Source organism: Schistocerca nitens, chromosome 4 (assembly GCF_023898315.1).
Source record: "Schistocerca nitens isolate TAMUIC-IGC-003100 chromosome 4, iqSchNite1.1, whole genome shotgun sequence".
NCBI classification, from domain to species: domain Eukaryota; kingdom Metazoa; phylum Arthropoda; class Insecta; order Orthoptera; family Acrididae; genus Schistocerca; species Schistocerca nitens.
Genome location: NC_064617.1, coordinates 665240827 through 665259716, shown reverse-complemented (window position 1 = coordinate 665259716; position 18890 = coordinate 665240827). Strand labels below are relative to the sequence as shown.

At 40.1% G+C, this 18890-nt stretch overlaps 1 protein-coding gene across 1 annotated transcript in view; it reads right to left on the bottom strand.

Moving 5' to 3' along the window:
• The window catches only part of LOC126251807 (dipeptidase 1-like), an 800440-nt gene that overhangs the window by 79142 nt on the left and 702408 nt on the right, over positions 1-18890 (bottom strand). Inside the window, exon 5 of the mRNA XM_049952451.1 lies at positions 11236-11386. Within this exon, the coding sequence (XP_049808408.1) occupies positions 11236-11386 (151 nt within the window). The remainder of the gene's footprint in view (positions 1-11235; positions 11387-18890) is intronic.

The window sequence follows — 18890 nt, the reverse complement described above, 5'->3', positions numbered from 1 at the left end:
CCTTCACTTTTAGTTTTTCCCCGCTCTTATTGTGAGACGTCACAGATTGAAAGTCAGTTGGTCTATATTCCTTATTCCCTATAAGTATTGTGATACTTCGCGTATGTTTAAACCACAGGAAAAATTATCAAAAGTTTTAATAAAAAACATAGTCACTGGCCAATTTACGTTTTGTGGGTTGTAGGTCATAGGTTTCTGCGTACGAAATACAGCTCTTTCCAGTTCCGAGTATAAGTGATACATTTTGAGGTTAGGGAGCGACGAGCTAAGACGCGCCACACTCGATCCTATGACCGCGTGATAAGTAAATTTTGGCTCATGTTTCTCTTTCGTATACGGTTTATGACGTCTTTTAAAGTCATATTTTAAGTTAACATTGCATTTCGCTTTATTTTCACACAATTTACACACAGTCGCAAATCAACCAGGATAGTTGTATACTCTATATACCTCAATTTTTGTGGTCTACACCAGCAGTTTCATTCACGAAACATTCAGTATCAGTTCCGTCGCAGAAATGGCTTGTGCTCCAGTGATCAATAATTGTGAAATGGGAGTTTGCTGCTGATATAACTACAGCATTTTGTGTTCCGTAGAAAGTGCAACAACACAAGTAAAAAACACGTAACATTTATTTCAATACGAAGCAGCACAAGCAACAGCAGAAAATACGTAAACATTTAACACTACTAGTCTTGCAGTTACGTTAATCACGTACAGTCAGCAAATCTATCTTTCATTTGATACTTCCTCGAAGAAATTCAGTATTTCAGTTGGATTATACTGTCACCTGTCAAGTAAGCCTTTCTTCTTGGAACGTTTTACTGGCGATATTTTATCACATACGATATCGAAAACAGAAATCTTATCTATCGGCAGATTTATTTTCCCAGTATGTCTCGGCTTGAAATGTTCTGGCAGATTAGAACTCTTTGCTAGACCGAGTCTCGAACTCGGGATCTTTCTCTTTCTCGTAAACGTGCTCTACCAACTGAGATATCCAAGCACGACTCACGAAGCGTCGTGAGTCGTGCTTGGGTAGCTCAGTACCTGCGAATGGTAAAGGTCCCGAGTTCAAATCTCGGTCCGCCACACAGTTTTAATCTGCCAGGAAGTTTCATATCAGTGCACACTCTACTGGTGAGTGAAAATTTCATTCTAGATACTTCTCGGCTTCTTTGCAATGCTTTAAGAAACCCACTGTTGCTAGATGTTATGGCTTTTCCTTTCGTTAGGGCAGTAGGTTTGTCAGATGAAGCGTGCAGCCGGACATTCTTACTTGTTTTGAATGAGCCTTTGTGTAACCCCTGGTCTAGTGCACTAAGATTCCTGAAATCATCTGGCCCCATATTACACAGAAAGAATCGATTTTCCTTGGCGTTGGCAATGCCTAGCATCAAATTTTCTGGGTGAAATGATATTTTGTCCTTTTATAAGGATAAAATCTCTATGACACGATAGGAAACTCTCCCCCGCACCGAGGAACTTTAAGTTTTCCGCAGTCAAATCTTTACGGATGATCAGTTTTGGAAAAGTGTCCTAATATTTCGATTGTCTCTCAAAAAATCTGCAGCATTTATGCTTATTTGCAAATGAAAATTATATGAAAAATCTGAATTATAATCAAAACATTCCTGTTCCGTCGCTTTTCTCTGAATGCTGTCCTTCAGTATGTGTAACACAATATAGAAACAATTTTGAGCCGTTCTGTAAAAATGCTGGAAACTTTCTAGATACGTTACCATTTCTTTCATTATAGCAAATGTAAAATGTATGTTCTTCACTGCTCAACATTTACAACTTAAAAAATATCCAGTGCATCAATAACTTCGTCTGGTGAAGCTTCCCCACGTCTCTGTGGCAGCGTTACATTACTGTTAATTGCTTACGTCACGCCACCAGGTATTCGTGACTCTCTATTTCGGTGCGAATCGTGCCCAAGACGACGTCTAACGCTCCAGTACTATCTCAGAGGAGTAGTGGTTAATGAAGAACCCGCCCCAGCCCTTGGATTTTTATGTCCGGTAGCACCTCAGCATATAAATATACAGTACTCTTGTTGATACGGTAGATCCGCAATGATGCAGGAGTACCTGAAGACATTCGTAACTGGATTGACAAGTACTGTATTTTATGCAAATGCGGCGACGACACACGGAAGAATCTACATCTACATACATATTTACATGCGTATTCTGCAATTTAAGTGCACCGCCTTCACAACTATCAATTATTCTAATCTCGTATAGCGCGCGGAGAGAACGAACACATATATCTTGCCGTACGAGCACTGATTTCCTTATGTTATCATGGTGATCATTTCCCCCTTTGTAGGTCGGTGTTTACAAAGTAGTTTCGATTTCGGAGGAGAAAGTTGGTGATTGATTGGAATTTCGTGAGAAGATCTCTCCGCAACGAAAAACACGTTTGTTTTAATGATGTACATCCCAAATCTTGTATCATATCAGTGACACTCTATCACCTATTTCGCGATAATACAAAAATCGCTGCCCTTCTTTGAACTTATTCGATGTACTCCGTCACTTATATCCGGTAAGGATCCAACACTGCGCAGCAGCATTCTAAAACAGGATGTACAAGCGTTGTTTAGGCTTAGTAGATCTGTAATATTTTGTAAGTGTCCGGCCGATAAAACGCAGTTTTTGGTTAGCCTTCACCACAATATTTTATATGTCTTCCTTCCAGTTTAAGTTGTTCGTAATTGTATTCCTAGGTATTTAGTTGAATTTACGGCCTTTAGATTTGACTGATTTATCGTGTAACCGGAGTTTAAGGAATTCCTTTTAGCACTCACATGGATGAAGTCACATTTTCCATTATTTAGCGTCAAGTGCCAATTTTTGCGCCATACTGATATGTTTTGTAAATCGTTTTGCAATTTGTTTTGATATTCTGATCAGTTTATTAGACGATAAACAACAGCATCATTTGCAAACTTTCCGTCAGTTATTACAAACTGCTACCTCTCAGACAGAAAACCACGATTCCAGTCATATAACTGAGACAATATTCCATAAGAACGTAATTTCACTTCGGGCTTCTTGTGTGGTGCAGTGTCAAAAGAATTCTGGAAATCTAGAAACACGGAATCAACTTGAAATCCCTTGTCAGTATTACTCAACACTTGATGCGATTAAAGAGCTAGTTGTGTTACACAAGAACGATGTTTTCTAAATCAGATTTGACTATATGTCAGCAGACCGTTCTCTTCGAGGTTATTCTTTATTATCGAACACAATATATGTTTCAAAATCCTACTGCATATTGACGCTAATGACATGGGCCTGTAATGTAGTGGATTATTCCTACTACCTTTCATAAATACTGGTGTGACCTGTGCTACTTTCCAGTCTTTGGGTACAGATGTTTCATCTAGCGAGCAGTTGTATATGATTGTTAAGTATGGACATATTGTATCAGCGTACTCTTAAAGGAACCTAACTGGTATACAGTCAGGACCGGAAGATTTCGTTTTATTAAGAGGTTTAAGTTGCTTCACTGCTCCAAGGGTATATAGTTCTAAGTTACTCATGTTGGCACCTGCCCTTGATTCAAATTCTGGAAGATTCACTTTGTCTCTTTTGGTGAAGAAATTTTGAAAGGCTGTGCTTGGTAACCCTGCTTTAGCAGCACCGTCATCGATGGTATTTCCATTGCTATCGCGCAAAGAAGGCATCGATTGTGTCTTATATACGACCGGAATCTCTTTGGATTTTGTGCCAAGTTTCTAGACAAAGTTTCGTTGTGGAAACTATTATAAGCATGTCGCGTTTAAGCCGGAGCTAAATTTTAAGCTTCTGTAAAGGATCGCCAATCTTGCTGATTTTGGGTCTGTTTAGAGCAATACAGAAAAATCTCCGAAGGTAATACAACATAATGTCTCGCATCTGAGGCCACCTCCACTGACCTTCCACCAACAGAAAGGACACAGTGGTGCAAATCCCAGAAAGTGTGAACTACTTAAAATTTGAGCAAGGAAAAATTGCCTGAGAATTTTGGGAATGAAACGCAATGATCTATAGTGTTATCAGTTTTCAACTTTACAATCCTTCCTTTATATGGAATTAAATATGAATTACAAGACACTGTTTCATTAATTAATAAACTGTCATACAGTTCCTAAGAATAAAAACCTCATCAAGTTTTATCAGTATTCTCATCTTGCCGCATGCCAAGATAACGCTTTTGTAATAGTTCGTAAAATTCACAAAATAATTATGTTTATACAGAAATTAAACATTGTAAATCTAGGTAGAGTAGACGAATGATAAGGGTCCGTAGGTAAGATTCAGTAACTGCTGGAATGTGTAAATTACAGGTGTTGCAACAGTCAAGAAGCTACCTGCAGTCACTCAAAAAATCTTGGGAACAGAAACTATACTCGATGATCGGAGTTCAGCATTAATTCAACCAGTCCAAAGGAAAGATGAGACTCACCCCAACAACAAGAGGAAGGTCTATCTTTCCAGTGACTCAAAAAATTATTTAAAAAATATTACAACACCGGTTGGTAGTGCAGCTGCATCAGCAATTGAAAGAGTACCAAAGAAATTTCAGACAAGTTTGATTTTGTGTGGAAAAGTATAATATGCGAAATTTATAATCAGTTACGGAAGAATGAGGACACTTATGGAAGGTCTCCCAGAAATGCTGCTATAGACTTCGTGGGGTTGTAGAGTGTGTTCTGAGGAACTACCTGTGGATAGAAACCCGTATGAGGAAACGTCATCCCACGGCGCTACAGAGCGCCGGCGCCCACCACTAGGTGACTCCTTAGGCAGCAAACGTTGCTTTGTACGCTGACGCAGGTGGAATGTCTAGCAATGTTCTTTGTTATTCAGTGATCGGGATTGTGTGCTACGATTGAGAATGTGGAGCTAGCTGCTGCGTAGAAAGGCTTTATCTTTTATGAACGTGATGCTTTGTTGCCTCGGTGGGTGAGGGTTTTGGACATCCACAGTTTAGTTTTGTCCTGGAACTCTCTAAAATCTCTAATGTTTCTAGGTATACTGGAAAAAGCGAAACTGCTGATGGAAAACTATATCTGAAACTGTCACCCACCAAGGCATTGCCGGCCGGAGTGGCCGTGCGGTTCTAGGCGCTACAGTCTGGAGCCGAGCAACGTCTACGGTCGCAGGTTCGAATCCTGCCTCGGGCATGGATGTGTGTGATGTCCTTAGGTTAGTTAGATTTAATTAGTTCTAAGTTCTAGGCGACTGATGACCTCAGAAGTTATGTCGCATAGTGCTCAGAGCCACTTGAACTATTTTAAACCAAGGCATTAGAGCATCGCTTTGAAAGGAGTCAAGGCGTCTCTATGTACCAGCTAACTCCATGTTTCCTGCCTCGGGCATGGATGTGTGTGATGTCCTTAGGTTAGTTAGATTTAATTAGTTCTAAGTTCTAGGCGACTGATGACCTCAGAAGTTATGTCGCGTAGTGCTCAGAGCCATTTGAACTATTTTAAACCAAGGCATTAGAGCATCGCATTGAAAGGAGTCAAGGCGTCTCTATGTACCAGCTAACTCCATGTTTTCCAGTGGCAAACGTGGCAATTAGTAGCGATCGCTGAATAGCGAACAACATTGCCAGATATAACACCTGTTATTCGTCAGCGTACTTAGTCCTGTTAGCTATCGAAGGAATGTCTTAGTAGCAGACGCCGATGGCTGTAACTTCAGCGCTTCTTAGCGTAGTTGGATGACACACAACGATCAGATTCCTTTCATAGATTTGTTCCTCAAGAAACCCTCTACAACCTCTCAAAGTTTATCACAATATTTCTTGGACACCCTGCATTACATTTGTGAACTAACAAGAAGCATATGATTCGACTGACAGGGAAAGACTATTCAACACCTTAAAAACATTTGGAGCTGACAAAAAATTATTGGCAATCACAAAATACAGAATAGTGAACGCAACTCAAATTTGTAAGCGAAACCACAGACGCTTTTGATATCATAACTGATGTAAGACAAGGAGATGGATTTTCCAGACTACTATTCAATGGCACACTAGCAGATATAATTATCGAACGGAAGAAAAGAAAAACAGGTATTACAAAAGCATAACTTAGAGAAAGAGGAATACTCTGAGACGTCATTGTTTGGCCTTTGCAGATGAGCTTGTCAGCTTAACTGAATTTATAGAAGATACAACAATATAGATAAATCTCCTCCACGAGACAGCTTCAAAACCAGGCCTAAGTACAGTTTTTTAAAAACATAGAGTATAGGACAGATACGTAGGAGTCACCGAAACACATGGAAACTGAACATAGGAATTAGAAATGTTACAAGATTTAAATAGTAAATGAAAAAATACAACCAGACATTGGGCCAAGTACGTAACTTAGCAAAGCAGTGAACGTGGAAGTGTCTTTTGTATTAATAAAGAAACCAGGATAACCAGGAACCATTAACCAAAAATGCAAAACGCCTGCACTACAACACTGTCATTAAACTAGAATGTCGGCATGTTCCGGAATACCTTTCCTGAAATACAACCAGAGAATCAGGTGAGATAGCAAAGAAGGACAGAAAATAATCAGGAAAAATCATGGGACCAAAGTATGACAATAGCAAATGGAAATTAAAATATAATAAAAAGTTAGACACAATGAGGTAAAGAAGAGTAGTAACCTATGCATGCCAACAAAGATAAGATGAAACAAGAATAACAGAACTAGTTCTTTACTTTCTTGACCGACACCCCAAAAGCAGCAATGAAGTGGATCGATGAAGTAAAGCAGACCTTAGGGGAATGGAGGTAAAGGAAGTAAATGGGGGAAAATGAAAGAAACAGAAAAGTTAGAGCAAAGTAAAATGTTTGAAGGGTTTCCAGAAGAAAAAGACAGTAGCACCCTGTGAAAAAAGAAAGGAACAACACACGGATAGAATGAAAAACAACTGGAAGGTGAGAGAGAAAAAGAAGGGGTACATTCGTTACTTCAGGTGCTGCTCAAGTGCCAAACAAATTTAAGCACCACAGGAAAGAAGATCGTTGTACTAATGAATGTAAAGATACTGCAGTTATCTCAAAATGTGAAATCTTTATACATACTTACGTTGTGAAATCATCAGCTGGCCCCCGTGCCCCATAGATTTATTCCAACTAGTACATTTCATACTGAGGTTTCAGGCGGTCATAGCCACACATTCTAAATTCTTTCAATAGAGGATGGTATTTGCACTTACTTTTATGGGAATATTTGAGATAAAACTATACTTCACAAATGTCAGTTTTCGCTGTTAATGTTGACATAATTTGTAAAAAGTGACAAAGCCTTGAGGCCAAAGTACAAGATCTCGTATGTCTAAATATTATCTTCTCGTAACAGACAGATTTAAACGTCTTATTTATTCTCAGATACAAGTGAAAGGGTAAGCATAGACGTACTACAGTGGTTCCCAACCTTAATGGGACCATTACTCCAAAGCGTAAGCAGATATTGGCTGATACACTACGACACTCCCCCCCCCCCCCCATTGTCCCCACCATCCCGCCCCTCACCTCAGTCCCAGTTCCCATCAACATCAGTATTAAGGCACAAATAAACTTTGGAACGAACAGGATTTTCTTTCAACTTTTTTATTTTAAAAATTATGACTGGTAAATTCAGTGTAGTATTTATAGATATTCCCTTAAATCCCTAACTTATGAATCAATTAGACAATTGGTACTGAATTCTTATAATAATCCTTTCTACAAAATGATGAAACAATTCTCAGTGCTAATTATCGACTCTTGTTTCACCCACACCCCGTACCCCCATATAAAACTAACCAAATAAAAAGGTGTGCCCTACAACTCTTGTTTTTAAAAAACCTGATTGCTGGAGTCCGTACTTCTAAACTGAAGACATAAGGCTGCCAATGCTTCGTTTCTGACCACTGCAACTAGTAAAAATAATCTCAGTAATAATAATACAGTGAAGACCCTACAGCAGTTACTGTTGTGTTGTACTACCAATTAGTACGCTTACTTGTTGTGAAGCGAATAATGAAGCAGTTTCAGGTCTACTGAAGGAACAACCTAAATTCGGAGAAAGTGGTTCTGTGATATCTATATGTGTACGTTTTACTGTGATATACGCATGGTACAAAGTATAAATTTTTTGTGTAGCGAGTGGACTATCTCATGAAGATGTTGTTCATACATTCGTATCACAAACTGTAGCCTACACCACAATGTGTCACGCGTTAATGCTAGTATTTGAAAGAGAAGATGTAGTTGTTGGTAACTTCTGTAATCAATATAAGTTTCCTGAAATAGTGATACCAGTAATAATATTATATAGTTCTGTTTTGAGACCGACAGAGTGTACTTCTGGAAACATCCCCAGGCTGTGGCTAAGCCATATCTCCGCAATATCCTTTCTTTCAGGAGTGCTAGTTCTGCAAGGTTCGCAGAAGAGATTATGTAAAGTCTGGAAGGTTGGAGACGAGATACTGGCAGTAGTGAAGCTGTGAGGACGGGGCGTGAGTGGTGCTTGGGTAGCACAGATGGTAGGGCACTTGCCCGCGAAAGGCAAAGGTCCCAAGTTCAAGTCTCGGTCCGGCACACAGTTTTAATCTGCCAGGAAGTTTCAGTGTACTTCTGTTTTCATCCTTAGGAAATTTCATTTTACCTATCAGGCCGTAGTTACTGGAGATCAGAAATAGCGCGACTACAAATACTGTGGGTGGATGCGTTAGAAATCAAGGCGCCTCTATTGTTCCGCAAGAATGATGAGTGCTTGAACGGTGACACTGTGGTCTCTTCATACTCGTCGCGTGCAAAATTGTTAGGCTAGTTGTGGCTTGGACGAAAAGTGTATGCATGGACAGGGTAAACGACCGATTGTTGGGACCAGATAGTCTTTAAAACATTTAGTTTTTGAGACTGTGGAAGGTGAAAGGCGGAACTTAAGGCTGTGCAGTATACGCGACTGCGGTTGTTTTCCTTTAGCGGAACAGTAATTTCCGGAATAAATTCGGTGCAATAGTCCACGCTTCACACAGAAACTCTGCAACTCTATGGTTCTTTTACAGTTTACTTCACGGTAACAGGGACAAAGGAATCTCATTGTTATATCCCTGTGACAAAAAACTGTGCTGTATTAGAAATATTTTATTTAGCCTTGGGAAGTTTCGCTTACGGGGTTACAGCTATATGTCTACCTTATCATATATTTCTATAACGTTTTAAAGGAGTGCTGTAACTTTTAATGATTAAACAGCATTTACATAACACACTTGACTCTCATCTCCTGCTTTCTAGTACTGCCGTGACCGACTCGGTACCTTGACGAAAGGGCATGTATGTGAAAGTAGTTGTAGGACATTGTAAATTTCATAAATGATGTATATTAGAATTTCACACTAGTTGCATAAGACTGGCGCTACTTGGGCTACTTTCAGAATTCAAATCATGTTTGCTTCAAATACACGCTACTATGATCGTAAGCGTTAGTTGACTTTGAGACTGGACGTGGTGATCTTATGTTAGTCAAGAATACGCTTAAGGCCTCAAAGGTGCTATTATCAACATCTCACATGCTTTGAAAGAGGTAGTGTAACGGGACTACGGGAATCTGGTTGTTGCTTCTGCGATACTGCAGAAAGATTTGTCAGGAATGTAGCCACTGTGAATAATTTCTAGCAGCGTTGGTTATAGGAATGTACCGTCGCAAGAGGATCTGGCACTGGAGGCCCACCTGGCACTACCGAGAGGCCAGGCCATCGTGTGGCTCTGGCGCTTCTGCAGCAGCAATTTAAGCAGCAAAATAGTTCAAATGGCTCTGAGCACTATGGGACTCAACTTATGAGGTCATTAGTGCCCTAGAACGTAGAACTAGTTAAACCTAACTAACCTTAGGACATCACATACATCCATGCCCGAGGCAGGATTCGAACCTGCGACCGTAGCGGTCTCGCGGTCCCAGACTGCAGCGCCTAGAACAGCACGGCCACTTCGGCCGCCTTTAAGCAGCAGTTGGTAGCAAAGTGACATAACGAACTGTTGCAAATGGGTCGCTTCAACGACAGGTCCGTGCCAAACGGCAAGTAGGGAGCACTCCACCACAATTTGCGACCTCCGTGGTGTCAAGCGACACCACATTGGAGTACAGCTGTATTTTCTGATTAAAGCTTGTTCAGTTGAGGGCCTGAAGCCAACCTGTCTGCACGATAGAAACACTGGACCTACACGGAGGTTATGGAAAGCGATTTCATATGACATCACTATCACTTTTGTGGTTATCCCACGCGTCCTGACCGCAGATTTGTACATCAGTCTGATGATTCGACAAGCTGTGCTACAATTCATAAGCAGCATTCCAGGGATGTTTTACAACAAGATAACGTTCGCTCACATAACAGTATTGTAACTCAACATGCTCCACAGAGTGTCAATATATTTCCAAAAAAATGGTTCAAATGGGTCTGAGCACTATGGGACTTAACATCTATGGTCATCAGTCCCCTAGAACTTAGAACTACTTAAACGTGACTAACCTAAGGACAGCACACAACACCCAGCCATCACGAGGCAGAGAAAATCCTCGACCCCGCCGGGAATCGAACCCGGGAACCCGGGCGTGGGAAGCGAGAACGCTACCGCACGACCACGAGATGCGGGCGTCAATATATTTCCTTGACCAGTCTGATCACCACATCTATCTCCAGCCGAGCACTTGCCGGACTTCATCGGACGACAACTCCAGCGTCATCCACAAATGGCATTAAAGAACCCTACTTTGACCACTCGAGTGCAACAGGCATGGACTCCATCCCACAAACCGACATCTGACACATGTACAAAACAACTCAAGCACGTTTGCATGCTTGCATTCAACATTCTGGCAGTTACACAGGTTATTAATGTATCACAATTTCACGTTTGTAAACTCGCGCTGCCAATAACATGTGGGCTTGCAATGTTAGTCACTTAAATCTTGTATGTATACCAATATATTCTTGAAATATCGTTGCTCTAAATTAATATATTTTTTTGTGTTACGATTTTCTTCCGTCAGAGAGAGAGAGAGAGAGTTTAAAGCGGTTGTATAGAGCTCATTTCTAATCTGTGGTTATTACCAGGTTAGGAAACACTGCTATAGGTGATGCAGGAGTACATAGAGTAAGGAATGTTGTACAGCCAGTTTGCACAGGAGTGACCACAGAAAACAGCTGGCATAACAGAGGGAGTATGCGGCTGGTGGCGACGTACCATGGCGTGTGGCAGCTGTGGGTGAGCGTCATGTAGCGGACCCCTAGCGTATAGAGGACCCGCAGCACGGCCAGGCTGCTGCCGATGCTGTGGCCGCCCTCCACGCCGATCAGGCTGGCGATGCGGCGTGCCGCGTGCGCCGACATTATCTCTGCAACATCACGGGCACTCGCCGTCAACAGGCCCGGCAGTTTGTATTTTGTCTCGGTGGGTAGTTGTCCAGGAAAGGATTCAAAACCCATTGTAAGCAGAAGACAAAAAATAATAAAAGGAACGCTATTCAGCGATAAAACTACAGTAAAATTGCAAAGGAATCATAAATTATTATTTACTTAATTGAATGCTATTCAGTAGAAAAATCACTTACGCAGTACAATACTGTGCTTCGATTAGCATTTTCCGGAAAAAATGCATTCAACATATCATACATATCTAGTGTATTGGTAATGTCGCTATAAACATACAGAAATGTGAGATGATTAAGTTGATCTTGAAACATGGTTGATCGTAAATAAGTTTTCCATGGATGTAAAAACAGAAACTTCATTCATTAGAAAAGGATACTCTACGAATCGTAATTGGCAAACATACAAATCCTTCATCTCTGGAATTAGTCCTTATCGGTTCACATTTTCATTAAAAACTGACTACTTTCCTCAAGTTTATGGTCTGCTCTACTCATTTTCTCTGTCTCTTTACACTCGTTCTCCAACAGTCTTTTTTGTAAAATTTTACAGTTTCATCGACATCTGAGCATGTTCAAAAGATAATTTTTCGAACGAATTGAAAAATTTCACAGAATCGCTGCCACATTGAAGCAATCAGTTAGTCAAAAACTTCGAAATTTTACTTCCTGAAAATTTACTGAGGTGTTTTGTTTCACTGTTACCTCGACTGCGACTTTCCGGAACTCTTTGCTAAAGTGGAAGTTCAGCTTTGGCAAGTTGAAGATCAGCAACAACTTGAACACTGTTATTTCAGATTTAATAAACAAGAATGCCTTGTAACATCAGTAACAGCTTCTGTTATTTCATACAATTCAACGATAGAAAATTAATACTTCTATAATTCAACGTTTCAATTTTTTACCCTACGAAAAACTGAAATAAGCGTTGTTGAGTTAAAACAGCACTCAAATCTTTGCAAGTAATCACAGAATACAGTCGCTTTGGGTCATACCATATTATCAATTCCCTTGTCAATAGAATGGTCGTACAAAACCTGCACTATTTGTTTTTAATTTGCCTTCAGAGGTCGTATTTGCACTATTTATCTGTAAAATAAAAGTACATATAAATATCAAACAATAATCACAGTTAAATATAGTTTTTATCGAGATAAATACGTCGTTGAACAGTAGAATAATAGAGAAGGTTAACATCATTCAGTGTCTTTCTCTCCTTTCGTATGCCACTTCTTGAACGGAGGACAGTGTTTCGGTGAGTTCGGTACAAAATTTATTAAATATTCCCCTACTCCAATAAATTTCGATGGTGGTAAAATATCTTCAGTACAATCCTGAAACATAGGATCATGGTTACGAGCGTATAATGCACAAACAATGTTAGAGGATCTTATTTGTGAATTCGTGACTGCAGTCCTGAGACTCTGTCAGAAATATTTGATTCCTGTCGTAACATTGGCCTCTGAAGCTCAAGTGTGCTAACTTGTGCACAGCTAAAAGGTCTTTGACGAGATAAACCAAGGTTCCTGTAGAACTTTTGTTCGTAGAATAAACGCCGATAAAATACTCATTCCCTGCGAGATCATCAAAAACGACTCTGAGGCAAACAGGAATGAGTTCAGTTTGCATAAGCCAGAAGTTTCGTCCAGTAAAATTGAAAATAAAATCATAATTTTTTATTATTTCGTTCATAATTCCTGACAATTCTATAGCTGCCGTCAGCCCGAGAGTTTAATTTTCATGAAAATGTTGATTTTCACAGGAAGATTTTAATTCAGCCTGTGTTCTGCCCAAGCCTTTAAAAGCGTCAGGAAGTTGGAATTTTAATTCTTATTACTGTCTCGCCAGGGTCTTAGTGTACCGAACACTTTCGTAACGCGTTTCGATTATCCATCATTTGTGTCAACCGAAGTGACGATATCCACTGAACAATGTCAGAAGTTTCAACCGTTTTTAATGGTTAGGTGCATTTAATATGAAGAATCCTTATCCGCTCTGCCCCATGCTACCAGTTTCAAAATCAGTCGGAATTGAAGCTGCTTTCTATTTCATGGACCACCTGTCGAAAGTGATTATTAACTTGCGTGCACAGACTTCAGTACAGATATGACAAATTGCTTCATTATCTCTGTTGAGTTGAAGCCATGAATTGTGCTTCATTTAATTTTTAAAATCTGAAAACACTTAGGATTTTTTTACGGCTGACGCTAAAAACAAAAACATTTTTTCGTGTTACGCGAAATACATGTAGATAAACGGAAAATCATAGAGACAATTGGAATGATGTTGATCGTCTGTACTACAATGCAGTTTTTATTTATTTTTCAAATACATAATATATTCCGACACTTCAAGTTAAGTTTGTAGACAGGAGACGACTAAATTATATCATTTTCATGCTTCTCGTAAACCGCATAAATTTAGACTACTGTCGGTTCTCGAAAACGTGACACTCGATAATTTCAAACCCTCAATAATTTGAAATTCGTCCAGGCCCCTTGAAAAATAATTGATAAATTGGATAAAAGGATGAATGTGTTTTGGCTACCTCGGTAAGATTAAGCTCTGACAGTGAGGACACCTCGTCAACGCCTTGTGATTTGAAGACTGGGCTTCCGGATTCTATAATTTCAGGTCTATCTACATGATTCCCACTGAAGCATCCCTGCAAGTGAGATTCCCAGTACAGGCACGGTTCACCTGTCGCTTCTTTCTCCGACCTATATACTCGTACCACTGTCTGCAGTCTACTTACATGCCGTGTCGTACTCAATCCGTTTCCTGAAACAGTGAAATGCCATTAATGTTGAAAACAGCAAGTATCTTTCAACTAACAAAAAAAAAGAGATGTGAAGAATGGAATTTCGGAAAAAGGTCGAAAAAAGTTCACGATTTTAGTGTCTACACAGTCAATGATTTAAAAAAACAAAGATCGCTTCACCTTAGCCGTTTCAAGCACAGGAAGAAAGGATCGATTAAGAGCGAATCTCCTCGCCTTGAGGAGTGCAGGATCAAGTGGGTAAAGCAGGGTAGAGGGCAAAGTGTTCGGGAAGGTGGTTTATCTTAAAGGAAAAAGCCAAGTCCTTTGAACAGCCTCTTGGCACTGAAGGATATGCGGCGAGTGAATGGTGGTTCTCAAATTAAAAAGAAAAAAAAGAATGAAACAAATCTTCAGGGCGTAACGATAAAAAAATCTATGTGAAGAGTGACAGTTTAGGTAAATCCCTGTATACTTAATGAACTGATGATGTAAAATAACTTTTGAATGTCTATGACAGCGCAACATATTCAACACAGATCATCGTGATCGAACCAAAGCATCCAAAGACTAAATGTGCAAAGGAGGAAAATTGAGCAACGATAGAATAAATGGCATTCTATCATGTAACATAGGCGGTTTTCAGAAGCTGAAACCTCTCATTCCAGGGGAATCTGCGAAATCACCCTGCTTTCAATGGAATAAAATCGCTTCCCACAACTTATCACTCAAACAAAATATCGTGGATGACGATGAACTGGTTAAATGAATGATTGCCCCAGGTTAACAGTGGCATGAGGAAGGAGAAACGAAATATTTTACTGTTTTTGGACAACTGTGTCTTACATAACAGACCACCGTCATTATGATTCGTAAAATTGACTTTCTTCAAACCCAATGCGATATCAAGACTCGGCCATTAGATCTGAGCATAACAGAAATTTTGAAAACTCTATACGCAGACATATTGTTTCACTTCTGATGAAAAGCATTAAAAAACACGAGAGGGCAATCATAACATTTCGGCCGCTTTGTCCTTGGTGGATAGGACTGGTAAATGTCAGCCCTACAGCTCTTTATAGCTGATACAGAAGACGCTGATTTGTAACGCAAATATACTACGTAGAATAGATATCAGAGTCGCCATAGTTAACTAGACAGTCCTGCTGAAACCATTCCCAGCTGTGATGATTGACACTTCGGAATTTCGTTCATGTTGACGATGACATCAGTGTCTATGGTGTTCTTACCGATGCTAAACTATTGGCCTGTCAGAATGGGGACGAGGAAGATACCGAAGAACAACCTCCTAATTCAGTTACTTTCAGCTAGGCAAGGTCATGGTTCCATAGTCTAGGTCCTGTGCCTAATCGCCATCGAAAATTCGATCGTCACCACAGAAAATTCGCTGGACTATACTAAATACGAGTCACTCTCCCAACTGAGAAATACAAACTGTTTTTCAAAATGACTTGTAACATTTTCATTGGTATGGTTTTCATGTAATCTAGGTATGTACTATATGCATGTACGTATGTACTACGTCGCACATTATTAAAATTAAGGTGTATGTAATTCGTATGTACAACAATTTTCTTTCCGTTATACTCTAGTTGAATTTTCTCCTCAACCCCTCTAGATTATTTGATTTCGCATTATTTTCAACCCTTGTTTTCTTTAAGCTTTTCCTGTTCCTCCGGATTTAAAATAACGCAGAGTCGTCTGTACATGCTTTGAACGGTAAAATTATAACAATACACAATTTCAGTTACCGTTTAGTTCATTTTTTTCTACAAATAAGAATAACATTGACAATACTGTCTGGTATTCTAAATGTAAAAAAATCTCATAAATCTCATCGATTTTATAATACACATACGATTTTCAGTGTCAGCTTCCTAAACCAGTTCACTGTTATGCTAAAGGCTGCCAAAGATGGTACAGGGGGCTCTTCCATATTCTGCTGCCATACTGCTTTCTCTACTTGTTCCGTTCTTTTTTCCTTTTGCTTCTGCTTCTCACAACGAATATATTAATGACCATTATGAGTGATTCTACAATACCCCTCTGTTCAGTAGGAGGAAAACCCAATATACGTCTCAGTGCAATCGTAGACGGTTTCTTAACTCATATATAATTCGTGATTCACTACGATGAATTTTACTTTGTAATACGACAGTACGAGTATCGAAGAAAAACAGATGCGTACTGACGTACGTACGCTACAAGTTCATCGGAAAATCGACTGCCGAGGATAACGGCAAACAGTGTTTGACGAAAAATAATTTCAGTAATTAGTTTAATATTGTAAATCTGGCGTGCGATGTGTGGCATAATAAACGCTTAATAGTCTGATAAGCGGCTTTTACTCCTCGTCTACGGTAAGGGCTCAGAATGAGCAACATGTTTCAAGAAATTACAAAATACGGAAAGGAAATATAATTATTCTTTCAGCCACATCTCGTACCTTTTCTTTATGTTAGTTGCCTCGATCGCACTCAGAAAAAGTTGGCGGACAGCTGCCCCAATGAGAAGGACTTTGCAGCGATCGGTTGAGTTCGTAACGTTCCGTTTCGGACAACAGGGTTTCGAAACGTGCGGTATCAGCGGCAGCTTCAGCACTGTGGTAGGTTAGTAATGTCACAACGCATTCATGATGTTGCTGTCTCAGTTAATAATGCTTGCGTTACCGTTAGCGATATAAGTTCCGGCAGAAGACGTGGGTGCTATCCAGGGTGTTGTAGCAGTAGCGCTAGTGTCTGCGAGAGCAGTTTTCCCAAAAGTTGGAGAGATCTCGCACTACGCTGTAAGTGTGCCATTGTGAACTGCAGTTAGCACTGCTGTGCCGTGAACATTCTCTCAGTGTTTATGTGAGTGCGTGCTGAAACCTTATATCTCCGAATGTTTTAGGTGAAACCTCTTATACATTCTTAAATGAAAGAAGAGCTATTAAAACTCTACATATCTAGTCTTAATGTCTACATATTTTCATCCCTCTGGCGCTAGAGGGCACCGAATTGTAGCGTGTAACATGGTGATGTGTAACGTAAATATGTCGGTGCGTGATAAACAGCGTGCTGTATAATCAAGTTTTGAATTCTAAGGCTTCCTCCACAAACGGAGAGCCCCCTCCTTCAGCATGTCAGTGATTTCCACGTACTTCCAAAATTGAAGAACGCCTTCGAGGACTTCACACTGATAGTGATGCAGCGATGGATGCAAACGGGAAGTTTTGGCTCCTTTAACAAAGTCAAACATACTACAGTGACGATATATACAATCAAGTCTATTAATCGGAGAGATGTGTTCGTGCCAGGGTGATTATATTATCAAGCAAGAGAAGTATGTAAGTGAAGATTGAAGATAATAGTGTCGTGTGACGAGGGCCTTCCGTCGGATAGACCGGTCGCCTGGTGCAAGATTTTCGATTTGACACCACTTTGGCGAATTGCCCGTCGATGGGGATGAAATTATGATGATTAGGACAACACAACACCCAGTCCCTGAGCGGAGAAAATCTCCGACCCAGCCGGGAACCGAACCCGGGCCCTTTGGATTGACATTCTGTCGCGCTGACCACTCAGCTACCGGGGGCGGACAGAATGAAGATGTAGAATGTTAACAATGTTCCTTTTTTTATTTTTTTTATTTATTTATTTTTTGAGAGAGACTTTAGAGTTCACACATAAAAATTCGGAGACAATGCTTTTCAACATGACCTCGTATATTCCTTTACATTACGAGTGGGTATTTCAGTCACTCTGATTACTGAGTGGGTACCGCTACCCACTACATCCATACCAACCGCCGGCCCTGGCGGTCGAACGTCCTTTATAGCAATGCATATAGCTGTCAGGTAATAATCAGCGATTGTCCGAAGTTCATCGAGTACAGTGTATCTCTGAATTTGTTGAGATTACTTTTACCGACTAAAGTTACTACAGTAGACCATAGCGCTTTTACGGAAGGGTCTACTCCAATTGATCCGAATTATCGTATAGAGATTTATCTAACTAATGTGTTACAGAAAGTCCTTCATTCATAATACAAACTCTATGTTGGTACTGTCGACGGCTAGTGATGAAGACCATCAGTGTGTGTAATATTTAGCGTTTTATTAAAATGTGCTTGCATAACGCTAGTCTCCAGCTGCGTGCTTCACCAACCCTATCCAATTCTTTTCATATTTCATTTGGCTTATTCTTCATGCTTTAGTTACAACTACTGTGCCTATGTGGAAACTATTAAACTACATTAAGTCGGTGTTGAAACTTTTAAAATACTGACTTTCATTTGTACACAATCTTAAAATTATGCCAAGATGCGGTTCATCTGCAGCGAGACGTACCCTCTGAAGTCCGACCTGAAGCCAGCTAGATGCAAAGATGAAACAGTGATACGGTAAAGAGCAACCCTCAACGGCGATGGCGGGGAAGGTTATTGCGACTATCTGTGACTGTTCCTTTCTATGAAATTCTTCTTATTCTATGGACTTCCATCATTCTGCAACACTAGTGACTTATCGAACACATGGTATTTCAAATGATTCACCTGATTTCACATGACTGTATATTTCACGTAAGTGAAGATAGGAGGCTGGGATGAATTTTAATCCTCACATCAAAACTATAAGTCTACCTTTAGTTGACGGTTGATGTGGTTGTCAGCAGAAGGAGCTATCTCTCCCCTTTCTCTTGCGTTACCCAAAGTGTA